At 49.0% G+C, this 25,224-nt stretch overlaps 2 protein-coding genes across 2 annotated transcripts in view; both read right to left on the bottom strand.

Annotated features, from left to right (window-relative positions):
- Positions 1–25,224, bottom strand: part of LOC127391473 (splicing regulatory glutamine/lysine-rich protein 1-like) — a 129,292-nt gene that overhangs the window by 44,071 nt on the left and 59,997 nt on the right. The window lies entirely within an intron of this gene.
- Positions 7,522–13,620, bottom strand: RTN4R (reticulon 4 receptor). Its single transcript, XM_051634272.1, has 3 exons — positions 13,539–13,620; positions 11,371–11,397; positions 7,522–9,578 (listed from the first exon to the last, which is right to left on the bottom strand). Exons 1-3 carry the CDS (start codon positions 13,618–13,620, stop codon positions 8,152–8,154), a joined length of 1,536 nt encoding a protein of 511 aa, XP_051490232.1. The 3' UTR covers positions 7,522–8,151.

Genomic DNA, 25,224 nt, shown 5'->3' with positions numbered 1-25,224 from the left:
TTTGGGAGACTTCAGGGTGCTTTCCTCTCCACACCAGCCTCATTCCCACCACCCCAGCAAAGTCAGTCTGACAGCAAGGAAGGGGCAGTGAGCAGCAGAAAAAAGAAAGTGTTTAGCAAAATACAGAATTTAATAATCTTGCTTGGAAACCTTGTTAAAATTTCAACTTTTACTGCCCAAAGCAAATGGGAACATTTAGTTCTAGTGTCTTGAAATCAGCTTGAAATTCCCCTGCCTGCCTGACACCAGTGGGTGAGGAGCCACCCAGCCTGGCTGCATCTCCTTGGAGCTCCTCCTCTAATTGGCATGCAGAAAGGGACTGAGCCTTCCAGGTGAAGTGTTAATCTCACTGCAGGGCAGGGGGGGAGGGGGAGGCAGCTAATGAAGGAGCAGGAGTGATTGATTCCTGTCTGAGTGCCGGGACACTGAGCGGCTGCTTGTCAAGAAACCAGGAAATGTCACTGGGATTTGTAAGTGCTTGTAACTATTACAGAAAGCACTTTGACTAAGAATCACATAAGATAACTTTCTGAGACTGCTGCTTTGAGAGTGTGTTAATATAACCACTGGCTCTTCTTGACATTTTTGCAAACAACTTATAAATATTCCATGGGAGCGGCTGCTCCTGCTGCTGCTGTTGTGGTTTGAATGGAAATACCGGGGGAGAAAAGAGCAGCTCTGCCCTTATTTAGCAAGTGTGGCTAAATAAGAGTCCTCAGTGAGCCTGCTCCAGGGCTTTGCTCTAGTGGAAACAAAAAGTCAGTCAAGGATCCTGCCCTTCTCCTGCTGAAGGAGAAGCTTGGATGTCTGTGAAGACTCCGTGCAGTCTCCAACCACTAGCCCCTCCACACCCCGATGGGTATCATAGAATCACAGGATCACAGGCTGATTTGGGTTGGAATTTTGGGTTGGGACCTTAATGATCATATAGTCCCAACCCCCTGCATGGGCAGAGGCACCTCCCACTAGACCAGGTTGCTCCAAGCCCCATCCAACCTGCCCTTGGACACTTCCAGGGAGGGAAGAGGTTGAACGACTCACCCAAGGTTTCTTGCTGTGCTTGTGACACTGCTGGCCATGGCAGCTCAGCCAGGGCTGCCTCTGGTGCTTTATCCCCCAGGCTCAGAGGCTGAACACAGAGTTCCTCAAGCAGGGCAAGGCAGTGATGTTGAAGCTGATGTCTGGTGGCCTGGGGGAGGCAGGTCCATGTGTATTTGGGGACTGTGCTGGGTGCTGACAGAGAGAGATGCCATGTCCCTCCTCCCAGACATGGACATGCTGGTGCATCGTGCAGCATAGTGCTCAGGGGCTGCAGGGTGGGTACCCAGCCTGGTGGGTGGATGGGAAGGATGGTGCAGCAGACCTGGTGAGGGACACTGTCATGCTCCTGGCAGCCTGCCCCAGGGACAGGCAGGTCCATGTCAGTTGTCCACACCATGAAGCTCCTGGTCCTGCTCTGGAGGTGTTGGGTCTAACTGTCCTAGAGCTGTTTGTGCAGAGAGCAGGGCAGGGTCTTGCAGCACAGGCAGCACAGGCAGCACACACACACACACAGAGCAAGCTGCAGAAGGGCTGGTTTAAACCCCACTGACCACAACTGGCCAACAGCTGCAGCTTCCATGTTTTAAAACATCAGTTACCCATGCACATGGAGAAGTCCAGCACTCCCTCCTCACACCAGACTGTGCAGTCTTTCCCTTTCTGCTTTCGATCCAAGAGATAAGACTCAAACCCAGCCACAGAACAGCAAATGCAAGTGGGAACCAGACACAACCACGCCAGCACAAGTGAGCTGAGCCATGAGCAAGCCGCTGCCAATAGACCTGACCCACAAATAAACCACTGCAGATGGACCCTGACACAAGCAAACCATGGCAGATGGAGCCACCCACAACTGAAATGCCATGAAGGAGCCCTGCCTGTGACTCATCCCAGCTAGTGTGCCTGTGTTGGTGCCACAAGGAGTTCAGCAGCCTATGAAAAGCTATGATTTCATCCCAAAAGACGTTACTGTTTTTATGCTTGATGACAGCTGAGCCATTTTGGTACCTGCTGACCTAGAACAAGTCTCTCAAGCTGTACTGAAGGTGGGTCATTTCAAGATTTGAAGTGCCTCATTGTTCAGTGAGTGGGCAGTGCATACCTTTATTTTCAACGTGCCTCTCCTTTGCCAGGTCTCCTCTTCCCCTAATTATAGATGCCCTGGGAAGCAATTCCATTAAGTTTCACCTGCCTCAGCATTTCCCCGTGCAGTGCCCTAGTTATGGCAGAAATCGGGGGGTCTCTAATTAGTGTTTCTGTCCCTAGCCAGATTCAAATGTTTGGGCATGGCATTATAGGGAAGGTCTCTGCACAGTTTCACAGATTCCTTGCCCTCACCATGGCTGTACCCAGAGTTTGTGCTATCTCCAGAGCTTCCCATCACAGTCACGACACCATGGTCCAGTATCACTGCTAAGAAACCTCTGTCCCTCTTGCCCATTGTGTGTTCTCTCATCTACTCCATCTTTCAATGACTTAGGGATTTTTTCTTACCCTTTTCTGATTTTGAGAGAGAGGCAGAACAGCAATAACTTTTCTCCCTCATTCTCTACTGATAGGAAACTAATGCAGAAACATGGCTTGGACTTAGAAAACCTTCCAGCCTTTATTATATCTATGCATCATGTTTGTTTATAGCAAAATTTAGCAACTCAGATGATCTCTGTATCAGAGCAGAGCAATGAGGAAACATCACTTAATCACAAGGTTCAGAAGATCCTATTTAGAAGCAGAGATCTCAGTCACAGGCAGCTGGGTATTTGTCCCAGGATTTTCTGTGGGCTATGGGGGAAGGATGGGGCAGAGATGCCCAATATTTCCTTCCACCTGCCTGCAGCCCAGGGCCAAGGGTACCAGCAGGCACTTGTGCTCACAGGCAGGTAACTGCAGGCACTACTTCCAGGAGCAGCTTCCAGTCCTTGAAGCTGTGGCATTGCCAGCCCCTCAGAGCACTGTCCTGAGTCTTGTGAGGTTTGGTGGTTCTCTGAAGGTTCCCTTACTCATTGGAGTGGGGAGACTTCAGCCTCAGATTATAAAAGCTTGGAAACACGGTCTACAAAACCATGTGCAGCTTAACAGAATCCATATGAGCTTAATTAAGAGGTCCTATGCATTTAATCTCATTTTAGTTTGGGGACTTGAGTAATATTTTTAGCAGCTGAAGAGTCACAGCACTGCTGTCTGCACAAGACCAGCTTGGAAATGGTTCAGGGGAAGGGCAGGAGAGTGAAAGAGGGATGAGAAGGTAGGAAAGCAGCTGCCCTAAATGCATTTGAGGCAACTGCAGACTCCTGAAGTGCAAAGCCACAAGAGAACACTAGCTCTGCTTGAGACTGTCTCCCTCAGGGCACTGCACCTCTGGATCCCTGCATGCAGCAAAAGCTCCTGACACACTGTTTGGAACACAACTTGCTGTGTGTGGTGGGCAGAAAACAAAGCTACCAAAGTCCAGTGCCTGGCCATGGTCAGCTTTGGCTGGTCTTTTCCTGCTCCCAGCCTCTCCTCGTCATCTGCTGGTGTGCTTCCAGCAGGGCTGATTCAGCAGCTATAGTGATGAGCTTTAGGCCCAGCCCTCTGAGGGGCTTTAAATGTGCAGACCCAGCCAAGTTCATCTTTGGAGGGCTTGGAGGGACTCTGGTCCAGGAAAATGAGGAATCCCCAGGAGACTGCAGCTTACACTAGAACTGCTTGAGCTACATGTGTCAGAGTATCTAAGTCCTTTCCAGTCAACACCTAGGCTTTCTTATCAACCAGGCCATTAGTGGGGTTTCTTTCACATTCCCTCTCTTCCTCCCTGGCTTTGATGGAAAAGGTCTTGCTGGTAGAAATGACATCAAAGCCACAGTATCCCTCTGTAAAGATTTGATCTCAATGAATCACAGTTATCCATTAAAAAAGAGACAGCAAGCTTTCAAATCTAGCTTGATTAAATCACTTTTAGATAAAATGTCCCTATGTCAGACGTTGCAACTGAGCAGCATGGTAGAGAGAGATGAGGACCTCTGGAGGCAGGGTCACCATCCCTGTGTTAGGCACTTAATTTGGGATAGGACAGATCACCACCTGGGGACATGCTCTTTTGGACTCCACTTCCCCATCCATAGCAGAGGTCCCATCTCCCTGCCTTCTTCATGAGGTAGGAAGATGGAGGGAGCTGGCAGAGGATAACTACATTTCACATGTTACTGTGACAAAAGGAGGGAGAATTGTCTCCTTGGCTAGCTTGGAACTCAGCAGTACTTGCAGGTGGACCTGAAAACCTGGAAAAATGTTGGTTTTATACTGTTCTGCTTCTTGCAAAGACAAGTGGGGAGCTGGCAGCAAAGGATAAATGTGGATCTGCAGAAGCAAAACCTGTCAGAGAACCAGCATGAGTGCAATGTCTTTCCACCACTGCTTGAAGGCTGGTGGTTTTACTGCATCTTCCATCATGTCCTCTGTGTTATCAAGGGTCTGCATGGTGACAGCAGGTAAGGGACACTGCATGTTGAGTTGTGCAGCTCTGCACGCTGTGGTGAGGAGGCCATTCTTCCCTGGACAGCCCAGACTGCTTCCCTCATTCATGCAGAGCCATTCTGGTTCCTTGCTGTTGCCTTTGCTTGTTTGATTTCATTCCTTGTGAAACACCAGCATCAAGGACATGAGCAGAAAATTGATGTGACTTGTGAGAAATAAAGAGAGAGAAAGTATCTTGAGATGAGGAAGTCAACAAGGTCCTGAGGCTTGCTGGGTAAATCCCATTTAATTCAGAGACAACTGAGTTCAGACGCCTAAAATATGTCTACGAATATTTGGAAGACTTGTGCCAACTCCAGCAAAGCATAAAGCAGAAGGGGAACTGCCTTCCTTTGAAGTCCTCCAACCCTGCCTACACTCACCCATACCAGAGCTCACCCTTTGTCTCTTCCAAAGTCCTGCAGGTGTTCCTGCTGTCCACTGCATCCCCTTTCTTCAGTGATTTGTCAGTCAAGGGGCCTTTTAATGCCTGTAAACACAGAAATTGGCACTTGGACAGCAGGAAATCTAGGAAATTAGCACAAGGGATACTTCTGGGCTTGTGGCCAATGTGCAGTCCTAGGAGCCACTGAAAGCACAGCAGAATCAAGCTCTAGAAAGCAGGAAGAGTGTCACTGGGTTGCCATAAAGTGACTCCTAGTCCATTCAGGGAAAGTGACAGTAATGTGCTAGTCTAGTTTGTGTTAAGCACATGGATCAACAACACCAAACTCCCTGTGATACTAATTGAGGCACAGACAAGCCCAGATCTGAACTCTGTTCAGGGCCCATTTAGTTGCTGTGGGGAAGTATCAGTTATTAGTTTGTGGGGTTTTTGTGCAGGGTCATCTTACTTTTTGCCACCTTGTCTGTTCTCCTCATGCTGCTGGCATTGGACCAAGCATTTTGACCAGAAGACTCACTAACTACCATGCAAGGGACACACACAGTGTGCCTGGAGACTATGACCAGAATAGGAGTTTCCACAGCCACCTGTCACAGAATTTGTTCTTCTGGCTTTTCTATGGGCTTTGGAGTGGTGCTGAGCCCCTGGCCAAGCCAGGCTGAGCTGCTCTCTGCTACTGTGCTTCAGCTTCAGGTGTAGGTTTGAATCCCTCAAGAATTTGGCTGATGCTTTTGGATGAGTAGGAGAGGATGGGGCCTGCCTTGGGCATGCTGGACCTCAGAAAATCCTTCAGCAGTGACATGAAGGGGACAAATGGTAGCAAGTATGGCAGAAAGCAGCTGCCAATGTGGTGCTCACTCATCTGTGTGTGGATGTGTGGAGAAGTATGCACACAAACTGGACACGCACGCAGGCATCTGGGTTGTCATGGCTACAACTGGATTACCAGGGCACTTAGGGCTCCCAGGACATGGCACTGACTTCTTGCTTCATCCTTTGGCAGGACAAGATATTTGCTCAGAAACACACCTGGGAGAAGCTGATGCTGGTCATGGAGCAGAGATGGCAGCAGTCTGATCTGGTGGGATCCCAGGGCCACGCTGCACAGCACCTCCTGCCCGGCCTCCAGCTGGTACTGGGAGAACAGTCCCCATATTCAGTGGGCTGCTCACCAGCACACGTCTGCACCACATGTTTTTGGGAGCACCAGTGATGGATTTGGAGGAGACAGATCACAAACACAACAGTTTGAGCACTGCCCTACCTGTCATTCACACGGGTGGAAACTGGCTGGGGCAGAGGTAGAAGGTACCCAGCAACATCTCGTGAAGTTGTTGCAGGTGGGTCTCAGATACTGACACACTGGCTACCCAACCTGCAGCATCGTGGCTGTTCTGGGACATGAGCCATTCAAGCATCCCCCCCTGCTCCTTCCCATGGGCACTCTTCCTTCCTCAAGAACCATCAAGACTAGAGCAGGGCTGGCACTAAGTCATGGCCCTCCTGAAACCCTTCACTCCTGGCTTGCCATGGTCCCTCCCTCTTCTACATGAGGTTGTTCTGTGAAACTGAACACCACTCCTGGGCCTGTGAACCTCAACAGTGGCTGGTGCAGCCCAGAGCCTGACTTGCAGGTTCCCAGGACCTTGGTACACCCCTGACACTGCTCTTGCTCTTCTCTGGCCAACACCTGAGCGTGGAGCCCTCCCACACAGCTTAACTTGTCACCTGCACGTGACAGGCTGGTCTTGCATGCACAGACCCTAATACCTCAACAGTCTTCCTGAAGAGAGGAGAACAGAAGAAAATCTATACTGTAAAAGGAAAAGCAAGCTCCTGCCAAACTCTCTGCCCAACCCTGCCATGACCTGAAGCACCACTGAGTGGCTTCCTGCAGCACACAGCTAGATCTAGGCAGGTGCTTTATGGCCCAGTGTGTGATATGGGGGCAACTGGACAGCAATGGCTTTATTTTCAGAGCACAGTGAGGTCAAAAATGCTGATCATACAGAAGATGAAGTCTCTTGCACAGTGACAACATGAAACACTGGTGGCACAGCCAGGAATGGACACCAGCTCTTCAGCACAGCCAGCCTGAGCTATGTTTGAGGAGATCCACCCTATTTCATCAACCCAAACCTGAGGGCTCCTTTATCACAGAGCTGAGACGAGTTATCTCTGCCTATCAGAAATATAAATGGTCCTGCCTATCTTCTTGGAACTGCTGACACATTCCTCTACCCACAACCTGGACCCTCAGCTCCAAGGGGCTGGGCTAATATTTCCTGCTATTCTGAGCACCCTGAAATATGAATGATGTTGGGTGAGCGCGTGTGACAGCTTGGAGGGAAACAGGAGCATTAACAGAGCATGTTTCGTGTGAAGAAAACCTTTGCTGGCACCAGCTGAGGATTGCATAACCACGCCAAGTATGTCTTATTTATTACTGTCGTGTTCAACCCTCAACCTGCCTTCAGATCAGGGATTGCTCAACACCCCTTGAATTTTTCAGCTCTTCCGCTGGTTCGCATGCTTCACCCCTTGCAGATGACAACCAGTTAGGAAAAAGAAATCTTTATTTTATAATTTTTTTTTTTCGTATACTTATACACAAGTAAAATAAACCGCATATCTCTAGATACTGCCATCTGGGGAAGGAAAGGCAGCATTCTTTAACAAATGCTGCCCGTAAACATGGTGTGATGGAATGAATACGGAAAAACTGCAATATTCATAAACATAGGATTAAAACAGCATCAAATTCATTACCTCTGCAAATGGGAACCTGCAATATTGTTCAGTGGGATGTCAAGTTACAAAGAGATTTTAGACATTCTTTTCAGAGCATTTCTTACACTTTTTTTCTCCCTCCCCTGTAAATAAACCGTATTTCTTTACCATCTGCTGTAGCAAAAGCTGCTTTGTGGGCAAGTGCAGTTCCGAAGACCAAAGGTATAACTCACAGGTTTCAGGACAAATAAATTATATACATCTTGGCATTTGTCTTTTTAATTTGTTTTGTGTTTGTTTGTTTGATTGATTGATTTGTTTTTGTTTGTTTGTTTTTAATAAAGGCATCCAGTTAACTTTTGTGTAACAAAGCTTTCTCAGGGTGGATGGTAGTTTTTTTTTGTTTTTGTTTGCAACATTTATGGAGGTCAGCAAAAGTCTAGTATTAAAGTGTCATCAGCCCAGGAAAAGAGTTAATTTTAGCAGAATAACAGTAAGCTCCACACCAAGGGGGGGATCAAAAGGCTTAGGCTGAGCTGTAACGTGGAGCTGTTTCCTTGCTGGGTGAGGCGACACTGGGCCTTTGATTTGTTCTTTTTAGAGCAGCCCTGTCTCTTTTTGGTTGGGACTGTGGAAGGTTCAATAGGCTCTAGAAATTCTGGTCTCAACTTCGTCAGTGGAGGGTCTACAATGCTGGGGAAGGTCCCAAAGGGGGAATCATTTATCTGCTTGTTGCTGCCATTTTTGGAACGGTCTGTCTCAATGTACTTGGTTTTGGACATGTTCTCCTTATCCTTGAGAGGGTTGTTGGAGGATGGCCGGCTGCTGTGGGAAGGACCTGCCTTGCCTTTAGCTTCATAAATAAAAGACTTATCCATTTCTGGCTGGCAACACTTGGAGGAGACTTCGTGGGAGCCCAGAGGGGGGACCCCAGTTGGCAGTTTACCAGACCTGGTCTTAGTGCTAAAAACACTTGTTCGTATCTGGTTTAAGGAGTCAACACACCCTTCCAAGTCAGCACTCTGCAGCCTTTTGAGGTCCCTCCCCGCCAAGCGGGGGGGCAGGTGGCACTCCAGCTCCGAGGATGATCCTTTAAACTGCTTAAACCAATTCCAGAGCGACCGAGCCTGGCAGTCACAGATCCACTGGTTGCCATTCAAGCGCAGGTACTGGAGGGACACCAGGGGAGCCATGGTTTCCCCCGTGAGCACCGTCAGGTTGTTGTTAAATAGATACAAGGTCATCACTTTCCCAAGGTCGTGGAAAGCCCGGCGGTGAATGAGGCTGACTCTGTTCTGGTGCAGAAGCAGCCGATCGAGGTTGATTAGCCCACGAAAGACATTCTCTGACAAGCTCCTGATTTTGTTACCATGCAAAAACAGGTAGGTGAGGTTCGCAAGATCTATGAAGGTGTCATCCAGCAGATTCTGAAGATTATTATCCTGAAGGTAGAGATATTGCAAGGAGAACAACCCTCGAAAAAGCCCTGTGGAGAGCTCCAGGAGCCCACAGCGATCCAGGTGTAAGGTGTGGAGGTGAACAAGACCGCGGAAGGTGACGGGGTTGATAGATTTCAAGTTTGTGTTGTCACTGAGATCTAACTCCTCCAGTTTGTTGAGCCCATAGAAGGCTCCAGGCTCAATGAGGCTGATGTTGTTGGAGTGGATCCAAAGAATCGTCATGTTGCGGCAGTAGGTGAAGCTGGTGGACCTCACGAGGGTTATCTTGTTGTTGTGCAGGAAGATGCGCTGGCTCTGGATGGGTATCGTGGTGGGGATTGCTGTCAGTCCTTGCTGCTGACAACTTATTGTTATCTTCGGCTCACTGTAGCATACACACGCCCCGGGGCAAGACTCCACTTCTGACTGGATGTTCAAGCAAAGCACCAAAATCAGCAGTTTGCTTCCTAAAGGATAACAAAAATAGTATTCACATTAGCTGGGGTCATGGGAGAGAGCTTTTCTTTGCAGCTAATTGATGAGCCTGAAAATCACCCTTCCAAGTGTGTTGTCACTAACCACAAACAACATATGGCAGAGGAGCCAAAGAATTAAAATGCAGAATTAACAATGCTCTACCACTCAACACAACGGCTAAAATCAATATACACCCTTGGTGACAAAGCCTGAGCACCTCCTCAGCCTCTCACTCTTGGGAGGCCTCTGACTTTGGTGGTGAAAGAGAATGATCACCATGATGTGTTTCTGTCATGGGTTCTGAACACACATCTACCACAAGCCCTGTTCCAAAAAGCTGACCTCTGAGCACAGGGCTGTCTCCAGGGGGGTACTTGTCTCTGCCATGGGCACATTTAGCACAGCTCGGCCTATGGGAAAACATCTGCCCAGCTGTGGCTGGTGTCTGCAGCCACATCTCTGTGTCCCACTCCAGCCTTGTCACCAGCTCCTGGCTTTTGGGGGTCATTGAGCATTTCCTTGAAACAAGCAGGCATCCCAGGATTGCATAAAAAATTTGAAGTGTGGCTTTTGTGACTTCCCATGAACAATTTCTGACTGATCTGGTCTTCCTGTGAAAAAGAGCTGTGAGGGGTTCCAGAATAACTTACAGGGCAGACCTGCCTGTAGAGATCTGGGGGCCAAGAACATCCTTTCCTTCTCTCTGTGAAACTTTTACACCCAGTATTCTTGCTTCTCTTCATCTCTCCCTTTTTTTGCCTTTGACTGTGCAGCCACCAAGGAAGAGGAGAAAATAGCATGGTTTTCCCCAGAGGGCAGTGCTGTTGTTGGAAGAAATTATGTAAAATGCTTAATTCAGGGATTTCTCCAAGTTTGCAAGGCAGAAGTATATGTTGTGTGTCTCAGAAACACTTGCTGAAGAGCCCCTGAGAGGAACATGTTTTCATGGTGATGACCACCCACTTCCCCAGGAGCTGGGCTGCACAGGAATCACAAGCATTTTTGTATTTTGATTTCCAAATTCCCCAGCCCTGGCTGGGCTTCTGGGAAAGGGCCAGGAGGATGGGCAGGGATGGGCAGAGCCTGTGCAGCTACCATCACCTTCTGAAAGGGACCTGGGAGGGAAGGTCAGGGTGACCCTCCCGCTGAGACCCCTGCAGAGAGACCTGCAGGGGGAAGGTGGCAGTTTCAGCAGTGGTTTACTAGCAATTAGCAGCAAGTAATTAGATTGCTTCCTCGAAACCACATGCAGGAGCCAAAATGAATGGGCAGCAACTGTCGCAGCAGGAGGCTCCGTTTGTGAAACACCATGTGCCAGCAGGGACACGTGTCTCCTTCCCGGCTCCTCACAGCACCTCTGGCTAAAAGACAAGTTCCAGCTCCTGGCTGGGGATCCCCAGCCCCGGGACTAACAGCAGCTTTCCCTCTTCACTGCTGTGGGAGGATTCTTTCTTCCTTGAAAGACTGGAAATGTTGTACAGACACATTGATGCCTCATTACACCTTGAGGGAAAGCAGCAGAATTCAAAAAGCCAGGCAGGAAAGGACAATGATGCAGAAACAGAGCAAACTTGGGGAGACTGGAGAGAGCCCCATGGCTTCCAGCCATGCGTGCATGGTGCAGCACACTGGGTCCCCTGGGCCAAGTCCTGGGAACAATGGTTGCATCTCATTGGAAAGCCTGGAAGGCAATCATGGAGCTAATGACATCACATCATCACTGCATGAAAGGAGAGACTGCAGACCCCAACGATAAGGGAGCAAATCACACAGAAATCTCACCAGACTGTTCACTGAAGCAGTCACAATGGCATCAGAGAGGCCAAGGCAGGAAAGTCACTTTTCTTCAACAACAGGCTGGGATCCCAGGCCTGAGTTTTCCTCTAGTCAAATCAATTCGCCTTGTGCAGCTAATAAATCTGTGGTGATCCAACAGTCTAATATAGGCACGAGACTCCTATATATCATAGTCCACATGGGAGAAAAAAACAACAGCTCAGCATGCAGAGATAATTTGAGCCTGATATTATTAGCTACTGAGCATCCCTGGAAGGCAGTGTGTTGAGTGCAGTACTATGACACATTCTGGCTGGCTTGTCATGTTTTGACATATCACGTCCCATTGTATGGAGCAGAGCAACATGAGACAACTGAAATCCCCTGCTGGAGATGTGTCACACCAAGAGGAGTCTCCTGGGAAATTAAAACAATGCTGGCAACTCTCTGACCAGCATGATTCCTCTCCAGCTGATAATGAAACACTGTAGCCAGAGAAAAAGGACTTTCTGGAGGCTCTTTCTTCACTTCCATTATTCAGATGGTGGGTGGCACTGGAGCAAGGGACAAGATCACCCACTCCAGCAGAACAGCACCAGGGCTGCAGCCAGCACTGCAGGCTCCAGGGCTCTTCCCAGCTGCTCCTCCCAGGCTGGACAGCACTGCAGGGTCTGGAGCCTGGAGGGGAAAATCCCACCACAACCCAGCACATCCCACACGCCTTAGAAATACGTGACACACTCAGAGTGGAGGGAATGCAAAGAACCTATGAGAGGGGAATCACAATGACAAGACTTCTGTTCCAGTCCCAGCCAGGGAAGGCAAGTGCATCATAAATATGTGTATGAACGGGGAGAGAAAGAGAAGATGAAGCAGCCATCAGAGAACAAGCTGTGCACATGAACAGCCCCTGCCCTGTGCCACCCCCTCCTGAGACCCCCGCCCCTGCACCCTCGGGATCCCTCGGTGCCTTGTGCCCTGGGTGAGCACCACAAACCCCTTCCTGGGGACAGCAAGGTCCTGTCCCACCCTTGGTGTGTGCAGGGCTGGGGACATCCCACAGCCTTTCCCCAGCGTTGAGAGAGGAGGGGAAGGACAGGTCCTGCTCTGCTCTGCACCGCAGCGTTTTCCTCCCGCTGCCGCTGCCCCGGCGGCTGCCGGGAGCTGTGAGCCAGGGGTGCTGAGAGCCAGGGAAATTAATTACAGGCAGACCTGGCCTGTGTGCTTTAATTAGGGACCTGGTGTTCTTGAGCTGCTCGGATTAGCTCCTTCCACCGGAGACCGTGACTGTCAATCATCCCCCAGAGCGGTTTTTTTCAGTTAGTTTCCTGCCATGCAGCTCAACCGCGTCCTGACCCAGGACAGCCCAGCACCCAGCAGTCAGCAGAGGGTCCCCGACCAGGGCAGGGCCTGAAGCAGGTGTAGGAGTGGGTGCAGTCCCCAGTCAGCCTTGGGGGGTCAAGGGGATGCTGCAGACCCTTTCTACTGCAGCCAGGCTGGAGTGTGCTGTGGCAGAGACTGGTGGGACCATGCCCTGGCCTTCCCTTGCTCCTCCATGGAGCTTCTCCATCACTGGTGTTCAGCCAGGAGCTGTGCCTTCTGCACAGCGTGTCCCAGGCCACAGTGGCCACCAAGAGCCATGAGCCATCCAGATCTTACACCAGGGTATTTTCACACATCCAATACTACTTTGCATTTCCTGACCAGGTACCAAGTGACCACTTTAGGACAGGGATGAGCACAAGGCAAGGTCCAGGCAGGAAGGTTGCTAAGACTTGGCATCAAGCCACATTAATGTAGCCACACAGATTGAGGATGGTTTGAAGCACAGCAGACCTTGTTCCTATCTGCCTCAAATATGCCCACATATTTCCAGGTAATCTCTTACTCTAGATCTAAACCCTGCAAGACTGAGACAGACCAATGGGGTGTCCACCTTGTGCCACCGAGGCTGGGGCCCATCAGCTGGAAACAGTCAGCTGTTTTAGGGCCTGATGTCATGCCATGAATCACAGGCCCAAGCCTGTGGAGCATCACCTCACTGAGCTTCCTGCTTTAGCAGAGAGCTGGGGCCACAACACAGAGCTGGGGACTATAGTTTAGAAATGTGCACAGGAACCAGGCATCCCAGCACCCATCATGCAGGCACCCTGGCACAAAACCAGGGGCTTCACCTTCTTCTGTCCTCCTCTCCACCTCTTCTTGTTCCTCCTCCTTTGTGATGACCTCCTCCTTTGCATTCTCATTCACAATCATCAAGTCCCAGGGCTTGTCCAGCTGAGGTGAAGACAGCACCCAGGAAAATCAGTCCATCTCCAGAGAGGCTGGGACACATACTGGCCATGCCAGAGCTTGTACACTGCCCTGGGCACTATGCTGCTTGTGTCCCTGGACACAAATCAAGGACCAAGAACTTCAGAGGGTGGTCAGGCAAAAATCACACAGATACACCTTAAAACTTGCTAGGAATACTCTGAGTGTCATGGGCTCCTGCTCCTCATGGGAGGCACCAAGTATCCATGATGCTGAGGGGTCCCAGTGGGTACACTGGGAGCAGAAAGGTCAGTGCCCTCATTGAGGACAGATGACAAGAATTCAGAGGACCTGGGAAAAAATTGTCCAGGTACTGGCCCAGGCAAACACCACTGTTTCTCTCCCTAATGTGCTGGATTCAGCTCCAGCTGTGGGCTCCTTTTCCAGGAGAAACACATCCTGCCCTTTGGCCAGAAGTAAAGGAGGTATTCACTGGCATTACAGAGAGGAGGGAGATCAGAAGTTCCACTGTGTGATGAGACATGGGAACAAGTTGCCCAGGGAAGTTGTGGCCACCCCATCTCTGGAAGTGTTGGATGGGGCTTGGAGCAACCTGGGCTGGTGGGAGGTGTCCCTGCCCATGCAGGGGGTTGGAACTAGATGACCTTTACGGTCCCTTCCAACCCAAACCATTCAATGAGTCTATAATTCAATGATTCCCAGAAATACTTGCCAAGTCCAGTTCACAATGGGGAACTACTGCATCCTTCCCTTGACCTGCCAGATAAATCCATCCCAAACTCTGGATACACAACATACTGCCACCAGCCCAGCCAGCCAACTGATGCTGGATCCTCCACCACCTGGTGGACTCTTGCAGGACTCAACCTTTCTCATCCCTGAGAAAACAGGTCTTGGTGTGACATCCATTCTCTTAGCTCTTAAACAAGAAGCTGTTCCTACCCCTTCCAGAATATGATTAAAACTTAACTGGATAGTTCCAGTCAAAAGCAAAAGATGAAAGAAACCCCAGTACCTGGAACCTTCAATCCCTCCAAGACTTCGGCTTTGAGTTTAGCATTTGCTCCTCCAGAGCTTTCTTAAAAGGCAGAAACCTCCTTCAGTCAAACTGCTGCACTTCCCCTTTGCCATCTCAGAAGTGTTATGACTCATGGAACTGGGAAGCAATTAAAGCGGGTCCATTATCTGTCTTTCCGCTAGTCCCCTGTGCAATTGCATTGTCAAACATGGCAATTAGAAAGAAAAGGCTCCGGGGGCCTCTAATAGATGCTTTGCAAACTTTTTAAGAGGCCAAAGCAAAATGCAATTTTCTGCAGTTTGCAGAGCCGTGGCCTTTCTTTGCCTCTCTGCACTTGTCTCTATTGATTTGGAGATATTATAATGCAGCTTTCCTACAGTGAAGGGTCAATAATAATTTGAATTCTCTCCTGGTTGAACATAAAGGGAGTGCTTTACAATACAAAGCCCTTTGCTGATGCACACAGCATTTTGCCTTTGTTTATAGTATGGAGACACTATAGCTGCTTAATTCCCTGTTCTGAACTGATACTGTTTGAAATTCTGCACATGGCTTTGAAAGAGACTGCGAAGTGGCTTCAGTGTTTCCTGCTCTGTCCTGTGGGCAAAGATGGGTCTGTGTGTGTGAGTGTGTGTGTGTCAAAAGGAAGAGGGCAGCACTTTGATGTGCTTCAAATCGAAGGTGAATTGAGAGGTGAATGAGGAAGGAGAATAGTTTTGGAAGAGTCTCGCCCCAGGCTGCAGTTTCCCTCCCTTCTGCTGCCTCCTCCCTCTGCTGTGGAGGGGAAGGCTGGTTCCTGATGGTGCAGCTGGAGCAGCTTTAGGGTGAGGAGAGGAGTAATGATCTTCCACCACCTGGGAGAAACAATCAGTGATAGGGCACTGAGGACCTGGAGCAGGTAAGATCAGAGCAGGTCTCAGCACACAGGTACCCATTGTCGTGAAAGGACCTCAGGCAGCCACCTGGCAGTCAGCTGCAGCAGGACATTTAGGAGTCCTGTGGTGTATCTGCACCTCTTAAGAGACCTGTGCTCCTCCAGCAGCTGGAGCCAAGTGTGATGTAAAACATGGAATCATATAATCACAGAATGGTTTGGGTTGGAAGGGCCTTTAAAGGTTGTCTAGTCCAAACCCCTGCAGTGAGCAGGGACACCTCCCACTAGACCAGATTTCTCCAAGCCCCAGCCAACCTGGCCTTGAATGTTTCCAGGGAGCATCCACAGCTTCTTTGGGAAACCTGGGCGAGTGTTTCACCACCCTCATTATAAGAAATGTCTTCCCAATATCTAAAGTCTAAATCTCCCCTCTTTCAGTTTACAACCATCTCCCCTTGTCCTGTCACTGCCCAGAGCCTTCTCTTCTCCAGGCTGAACACCCCCACCTCTCTCAGCCTGTCTCCATAGGAGCAGCAGGCAGCAACGTTTAGGCACCTAAACCCAAACTTCTATAGGTAGAGACTCTGAGCCCACATGCTTTGGGAATGCATCCAGACTTCCTCTGGCAGTGCAGCCTAAGTCCTGCTCTCTGATATATTCAGCCTCTACCCTGAATGAGACAGGATTTTGGCAGAAAAATACCAGTCGTGGTCAGAAATGAAAGGTAATTTCTGTAATGCATCCAGGCAGGGATGGAGGCAATAGATGTGCCATTTCCTAACTTCTAGGTGTTCCTCGTTTCCACCTAAATCACACTTCCTTCATGTGATTTTTCGACTTCATATTGTAGGGATATTTTTAAGGGAAGAAAGTGAAAGCCAGTTATATCACGTGCAATTCTTAGAATCCATCCTCACAAATCTCCAGAGGGGTTTGAATGCTGATTCTTCAGCACCACTTAAGGCTGAGCTACACGACTCCTGCCGTGAGCTGAGTGCAGCACAAACTTTCCCCAGGGCAGCTCCATCAGCTCACAGGCACATGCCAAAGCAGCTCCCGGCCCCTAGTGCTCCCCATTCCTGCCAGGGGCTCTCCAGTGCTCCCAGCACGTTGGCAGCAGTGTCATTTTAGCCTAGCAACGTTTGGGCAGGGTTATACTTTTGGTGGTTTGCCAGCATTTCCCTCAGCAACATCAGGGAGAGAAAGGAAAAGGTGACAGTGAACAGTTTATATTTCTGCCAGTTTGAAAACGAATTTGATGAAGAGCAAAATAAGCTCTAAAAGTTGCCTCTCTAGCCACAGGGTTTTCCTCCTGCTGAATTTCAAAGGCTTGCTGCAAGCCAGGGAGGAATGAAAGAGTCTCAAAGAAAAGGTCATGAGAAAACTTCACAGGGGAAGATATCAAGGGATTTAAATATAGGAGTCATTAGGTCCCTGTATAACGCTAACACTAATATCAATTATTATAGTCTAGTAATGCCCTGGGAGGCCAGGAAATGCGATAGAGAAAAGTCCTCATCGTAATTAAAGAAAGTGAGAAGAGCTGCAGAGAGTCAGACAAGGGCCCCTTTGGGCTGGTCCAACACTGGTGAGGAGCAGATGCGAATGGAAAGGCAACATTAACTGGTGTGAGCATTGCCCTGGCACCTCCCCAGGCCCCGGGCAAACAGTGGCCCAGGGCCTGCCTGGGGCAGCACTTCCCTGTCTCCTCAGCAGGCAATGAAACCTTTCTACTCTTTCAGGTTTTTTCCAAGCCCTAGGTCGTTGAATGAATGATGCTCCACATATTTTTGCTGTACTTCTCTGCATCTTTCCCAGCTCCTCTTCACTGCAGGAGTGGGAGGATGACACTTGGGATGCAACTGCAGCACGGACTTATGCAGAGGTTTAGATGCCCTGCTCTGGCCCTTACAGCTCCTGCACTCTGCCTACCACGGTTCAGCATCCAGCTGAACTTTTCAGAGAGTGCTCTGAAGTCCCCAGGATCACTTTGTTGAGTGGCAATCACTCATTTAGAGCCCATCATTCTGTTTGTTCAGGTAAGGGTCTGGGCTGTTTGCCAGCATATGTTACTTTCTGCTTATAATTGCTGAATTGCATCTGCCATCCGGTCTGTGGTTATGAATTTCACCTATTAAACCAGTTTTACTCAACTGATAACAGCAAGCCCCCTCCCCCTAGCTACCCTCTACCCCCATGATGTGTCTGCAATGTGGCAAATGCCTCAGGCAACTGCAAACCAGGGAGTTTGGTGTGGGATGTGCTGAGATTGTAGACCAAGAGGCACACACCTGGTGCTACAGCCAGCCCTGAGCAAGGACATCCAGTGACAACCAGGCCTTCAGTTAATTAAGAGGCCCAGAGAGTGTCTTCATGTAAATCACCAGCTTGGCAGAAAAGATAGGGATAACTGGACCAAAGGAATGCAGGTGAGAAACAATTTTTGCTACAAATGTGGAACAGTGATTGGGAACCAGCATGGCATATCCCAGGAATTAACTGCATAAAGGAGGAAAGCACCAGTCTCAAGATGCCTCTTAGGACCAGATCAACCCCCCCCTCCTCTACTAGAAGACCAATGGGGACTCCTCTGGAGCTCTGTGTGGTGACTTTAACTATTTAATTTCCTGATCTTTCTCTTTTGTAGTTTAGGGTTAGTTATCACATCTGTCATAAGCTATGACAAATATCTAGTTGTAACTCTTACCAGCTGATCTGCACCTAAATAGAAGCTTATTTGTGCACCCAAGTATTGTGTTATCTTCATTTTGCCCTGGTGAGATCACAAAGAATCTTCAAGTATCCAATTATTGGATTGTGACAGCTTGCTGCAGGAGAGCCAGCAGAACAAGGGTAGCCAGACTCCCAGGAAAGCCTGCAGGTACACTTGAACTCTCCAAATACACTTGTCATGAGTTCATGCTGGACAACCATGCTGGATAACTGTTGTGATCCTAGTGAGCTACACAGAGCTGCAGTGCTGCACTCACTGCAGAGCTCAGCTGGGCCAGGCTGGGCACAGTGAGCCAAAGATGGACTGGGCTTCTTCCTCACAACTTAGGGAAATGTCACATCTGCATTTTTTCCATGTCACAGCCACCAAAGCCCATGGAATTATCACAGCTGTCCCTGCCACGCTGCCTGCTGCAAAGCATCATATGACTAAAATCCATACCCAGCCCAGTAAATCCTAGCAGACCCCGGGTTGCTTAAGAGAGCAGATCAAAAGAAGCTGTGACCAGTCCCCAGCACAGCAAGTGAAGGTACCATAAGTGGTCACAATCCTCATTTCCATCTTATCCAGATGGGATGCATCAGCACATTGCATGAACAGGATCAGCTATGGGATTGCTACCATTCACTCCTTGTACTGTGAAGAACAAAGTGAGAAAATATGCATTGTGAATCACAGCTAGCTCCTACAGAACTTATCTCTGCCATATTTGTAAAAGATCAGGGAGAAACAGGTGTCCAAAGGAAGTAAACTTTGGCTCCTGAGATGACTTAGATCTCTCATGGAGCCCAAAGTATCTCAGGAATGCTTCAGAACATGATTACTAAGAAGAGGAGCATCCTGTGATTCCAGACCTGTCACTGGTGAAAGCAACAGTGAGTGACTCACAGAACAAAGAGGTAAAGCTCCAGATGGCTTTTACACCTGCTCTCCCCAGCCATCTGGGACTGAACCACACCTGGCAGCTGCAAATCCCACCCTAACATCTTCAGCACTACAAGTGCTTCATTGCACTAGGCAACATTTTTCTCAGTTTTTCTCAAAAATGACACTTATCTCAGCTTTTGGATACAGATCCTGCATCTGCAGATAGTGTGGAGTAGAGCAATGAAGTCTAGGAAAGAGCCTGGAAGGAAAAGTTGCTCCAAAAATTGCCCCTGAGCCCAGTGTGGTTGTCTGCATGGACATGGACAACCCTGCAGCTGACAAAACAGCTTGGGAGCTGGTGATCCAAGCAACACAAGGAGGACAGGCAGAGGGACAGCATTTTCATTTCAGCTTTAGCCACAACCACTTCTTCATGGGGTGGCTAGAAATGAGAACACGAGAGCAGACATGGTGGATGAAGATCATATTGCTCTGCCCTGCTCACAGCTTGATGCTCTCCTTTCTCAGCCCAGGTGACCAGAACACTCTACCCAACCCCATGAGTTGTCACCTTGAGCAGTGGCAAGGCAGAGCCCTGCAAGGACACTGAGGGCTCTGCCATGGAGCTGCCTTGCTCTGAGCTCAGTGGTGCAGACACGGGGCGCTGCTCAGCGCTCCCCTGGACACCCGGCCCCTCTATCCACGCTGTGGGACCAAGCCCAACCTAGCCCTGCTCCCCCCTCTGCCTCTTTCCCCCTCTCTCTGGCATCCCTCCCAGCTCCCTGGCACGCATCCCTGCTCCATTCACATGGCTCATTCTTTTATTCCTAGATAAAAGCTGGGACTGATTTTTAATAAGTGTGCAAATTCAACCGCCACTGTCTTTATCAGGTGCTGGCTTTGTCTCCTTTGCAGCTTCAGCATTAGACATGCTTGCCTGCCCTTCTGCAGCTCCCTCATCCACTCTCTCCAGATAAGAAACACGACACCCACCACTCCATAAACATATTTCTTTGAGATGTGCAGACTCTGTGAAGCAAAGCAGAACAAGAACACAATAGGATGCTAACGATACTCCTTCCTTTTTGGGTGGAAATTGGGAAGTGAGCACGTTGGGAAAGGATCACGTTCCTCAGTGCCTGGCTGAGCCACCCATGTCTCTTACAACAGATATCCATCCTCAGTTCAGACAGCCCATAATGTGCCACCAGGAATTTGCACCAGATTTCCATGCCAAAAGCCCAGGGATCAACTTCCAGCCTTTGGGTCTCATTATAGCTCCAGTAAATTACAGCATCTCCCTGTTTTTTCATCAAGGTGGATAAAAAACTCCCTCTTTAACCAGAGATGATGTTCATCCTTTTCACCACTACAGGGCATCAAATGTTCATAATCACCTGTGTGGCCCTTAAATCAATTCTAGAGCCCCTGCCCTGGAGCAGGCAGTGTCCCAGCCTGACAGAGTGGCCCAGATTCTGTGCTCAGAGCTGGATGACTGAGCATTTAGTTGTATTAAAATTCATGTTGGTTCACTGTTGCCAGTCTACCAAGCAATTGCAATTGCTCTGCATTAGAGACTTGCCTTCATCGTTATTTATCATGGCAAAATTTGAGTTAGCTGCAGACTTTACAGGCAACCAATTTATATATATTTTCCAGATCATTCATGAAAATAAGGAAATCCACCAGGGTGAAAGCTGAAGCCTGCAAAGCTACCATGCAAGCAGAGTGTTCAGCAATGATCCTCCAACAACAATCACATTTGGAGAGCTTTTTAGCTGCCTGTTTCTCAACTCATTTAATAACAGTGCATTGATTAAATAGAGGGTACATTTTTGACCAAGAATCAAGTGCCTGACATAAGTCAAAATATATTATGAAAATGCAGATACGTGAGCAGAGACTTATTTCTTTTTTGTCCACATCACAGCATCACAGGATCATTCTGGTTGGAAAAGACCTTCAAGGTCCTTGAGTCCAATCACTACCCCAACTCTGCCATGTCCAGCACTAAACCCTGTCCCCTGGCACCACATCTGTCTGCTTAGATGTCTCCAGGGATGGTGGCTCAACCACCTCCTGGGACAGCCTGGATCACCCAGTCCAACTCCTGCCCCAGAACAGGACAACCCCAAAGTTCACACCATGTCCCTGAGAGTGTTGTCCAAGTGTTTCTTGACTATTGCCAGGCTCTGTGCCATTCCTGCTTCCCTGGGGAGCCCATTCCAGTGCTCCACCAGCCTCTGGGTGAAGAATCTCTTCCTAATGTCCAACCTAAACCTTCCTCTGCACATCTTCCTACCATTCCCATGGGTCCTATTGTTGGTCACCAGAGAGAAGAGGTCAGCTCCTCCTCCTCCTCCTTCATCGAATACACCAGGACATTAGTCCATGCCTGAGACTCATTGTGCCAATGTGATTAATAAATAGTAATGACAGAAATGTCTTTAAAACCACTATAAGACAAAAGAAGATAACTCAGCTGCATTTAGGAATACTTTCTGGAAAATTTACCAGTTGAAATTAATGGTATTTCTTTGATCTTCAGCTGTGTTAACATTTTCTCTCTCTCCCACAGCACTGAGGTCGAATGACCAACCTCTGCTTTCCTCCTGGACTTTCCCACTTGCTGACTCCAGTCAGTGGTGGGCACTGGCCTTCCTGGTTTTCTGATATTTACAAGGAATTAGAACCTGGTCAGCTAGCTTGGACAGCACTCCCATGCACACTCTGAGGCAGAGGTTTGCACACCCATCCACAGCTGGATGACCATCACTCTCCACAAACCACTCCTGACAGACAGTGTCTCACCTCAGCTGGGCATCCCTCTCTGGAGATACAGCTTCACAGCCTCCACAGGCAAGTTGCTTCAGCACTCAGGATCATTTCAGAGAAACAAAAGATTTCCTTAGAACTGACTCCATGAGACTTGGTATTCATGTCACTCTACCACCACCCTGGTAAACTGTTCCTTACTCTTCCTCAGCAGGCAGGTTAGACACTGCTGTCCCATTTCTGGCCTTGTCTGGGGAAAGGATGTTGTGGCAACACATTTTGCTTCAGCTCCTGAAGCATATTATTTAATTAAAAGAAGCAAACCATGAAGCTCATTGAAGGCAATCTTCATGCTACAGCCAGGACACAGACTCCATACCCCGCAGTTCAGTCACACCATGCAGAGCAGGTTTAGTGCAGCAAGACTAATTTCCACTGCTACTTAGTGGCTATTAATATTTCATGATACTAAGTGAACTTTTTTTTCCATTTCATTTGCCATCTTTATTTGTTTAATTCACCTCCTTCCACACCAGTGCAGAGACCAAGGCCCAACTGCATCAAAGGAGTGAACTGAATTTTGTACTTCTGCAGGGTCCTGCTGCTGGGGAGGGCTGTGTCCTGCCCTGGCCCATCCACACTCCCTGTGTCTCCAGCTCTGTGTGCTGGTGGCTTCACACAGGTCTTGCATTGATAAAATACCTTCCTTATCTTTATCCTTCCCAGGTGATAGTGCCTTTTACTGAAGCCACCATGTGTCCCTCATCCTTAAGATAAAGCTTTCTGAAACCCTAAATCCCCTTTACTATGAAAATATTCCAGCTCTCTTCCCAGCAGTCTAGAAGTCACCTTACATTTTTTCCATTCCCAAATGTATGGTTTGACATTTGCTAATGTTAAAATCCAGCAGCTATTTCTTTCTCCTCTCTTACGTGTTTAAATCCTGCTGAAGGTGACGCAGCCTCTCAGCCTTTGTGTCAGTTGCTGGTGGCCAGAGGCTATTAGCAGGGAACCAGCTAATCCCAGATTTGGAAGGTCCCTCAGGGGTTTGCTGTGACGGAGCAGGGAGTGGGGGTGTCTGATGGCTGGGTTTGCTCCAAATCACTGCCTGAAGGGAAACCAAGCCAGCTCAATGTCATCCTGGTCAGCTTCCCTGGGACTCCAGCCAGTTCCCACAGCACAGCATCCCCTCCTCTCTGGATGGCTGCAGAGCAGCAAGGTAGGTGACACTGGTGGTCACTGGGATGAGGGTAAATCATAGAATCATAGAACCACTCAGGTTGGAAAAGACCTCTGGGATCATGGATTCCAACCATCATCTCTACTCTACAAAGTTCTCCCCTAAACCATCTCCACCAACACCACATCCAAACGTCCCATAAACACATCCAGGGATGGTGACTCAACCACCTCCCTGGGCAGCCTGTTCCAGGGTCCGACCACTCTTTCTGGGAAACTCTTTTCCCTGATGTCCAGTCTGACCCTGCCCTGGTGCAGCTTGAAGCCCTTCACTCTTGTTCTGTCGCTAATGACCTATGAGAAGAGACCAGCACCAGCCTCTCTACAATGACCTTTCAGGTAGTTGTAGAGACTGATGAGGTCTCCCCTCAGCCTCCTCTGTCTCAAACTAAACATTCCCAGCTCCTTCAAGTGTTCCCAGCTCCTTCAAGTGTTCTTCATAAGATTTATTCTCCAGGCCCTTCACCATCTTTGTTGCCCTCCTCTGTCCTTGCTCCAGCACCTCGAGATCCCTCTTGACTTGAGATGTTGCAGTGGCAAACCTCCCCAGGAGCTGGCAGCACCTCAGATGCAGCTGCCACAGCACTTCTCAAACTCAGCTGCCTGCAAAGCTGATGGTGCAGAAATTTTCTTACCACCTCCAAGTGTGAGGCTGCATGTGTCCACGTCTATGTGTTGATGGACCTCAAAATGCAGGGGTTTGCTTGGCCACCTGAAGGTTCTCCAGGCTGCCCAGTTCACAGAATCACAGGATGTCAGCGGTTGGAAGGGACCTCTGAAGATCATCAAGTCCAACCCCCCTGCCAGAGCAGGACCAGAACTAGGGCAGGTCACTCAGAAAGGCATCCAGACAGGTCTTGAAAGTCTCCAGAGAAGGAGACTCCACAGCCTCTCTGGGCAGCCTGTCCCAGGGCTCTGTCACCCTCACAGCAAAGAAGTTCTTCCTCATCTTGAGGTGGAACTTCCTGGGCTCCAGTTTGAATCCATTGCCCCTCGTCCTGTCCCAGGGCACAAGTGACAAGAGCTTGTCCTGCCTTCTTGATGCCCTCATGTATTTACAGACAATTAGATCCCCCCTCAGTCTTCTCCTCTCCAGACTGAACAGCCCCAGGTCTCTCAGCCTTTCCTCATCAGGCAGGTGTTCCAGTCCCTTTATCATCCTTGTAGCCTCCCGTGGACTCTCTCCAGTAGATCCCTGTCCCTCTGGAACTGGTTGTGTAAAACCATTTCAACCCATAAGTCCAATGGGGTGAGAGACCTGGTTGATGTATCCCCCCAGTCCCTGACTTGAGGCAGAGATCTGCACCTTCGTCTCCAGCTGGCTGGGCAGAGCAGGCAGCTGGACAACACACACTGGAGCATTAACCAGCTCCCTTCTGACAAGTTACACGAAGCAGCAATTTGTCCTGGATTGGAGGAATGGCTGCACATGGCCTGAAAGATCCCGAGTGGAGCTGAAGGCTAACTGGCTGATAAATCAAGAGGACATGTGCAGTGTTAGGCCACTGGGACCACCATTAGACCCAGACTCATTTGGCAATCTCATTAATGATCGAGATGGGAATGGGAGAAAATAGCAGATTAATTAAATTTGCCCCTACTGAGCTGGAGAAGCTTTCAGCATTAGTGGGGATAAATAAATGACAAGGAGGGCTGGGGGAAAATCGCAGATTGATACAGGCTAGAAAAATGAAGCTACTTCTGGGGAAAATGATCAGCCTTGCAACTAATCAGTGTGAAGGGGAAAGGCTATAGATAAAAGAGCCATATCTAAGGAGCTGCCAGAGAGCTGCAAGATGATGGCTGATAATGAGTGAAGAGAAGGTGGTTTACTTGGGAGTGATTTTTTGCTCTGTGCTTGTGTTTCTAAATGTTAGTTCTTGCCTGGGGCTCCCAGAGACTATCAGAAAGAATACAACTGGTATTATCGATCGCTGTTACAACACCCCTTAGGTTCTGATATTCTTGCTTTACCAAAACACCACAAAACTTCTGCAAGTGGTTAGAGAAAGAGCAGTATCCACAGGTGAACTTGGAGTATCAGCTCAGTCCATAGGGCAAAATGTCTTAATTGTGTGT

Source organism: Apus apus, chromosome 16, assembly GCF_020740795.1.
Source record: "Apus apus isolate bApuApu2 chromosome 16, bApuApu2.pri.cur, whole genome shotgun sequence".
NCBI classification, from domain to species: domain Eukaryota; kingdom Metazoa; phylum Chordata; class Aves; order Apodiformes; family Apodidae; genus Apus; species Apus apus.
This window is presented reverse-complemented; position numbering and strand designations above follow the sequence as displayed.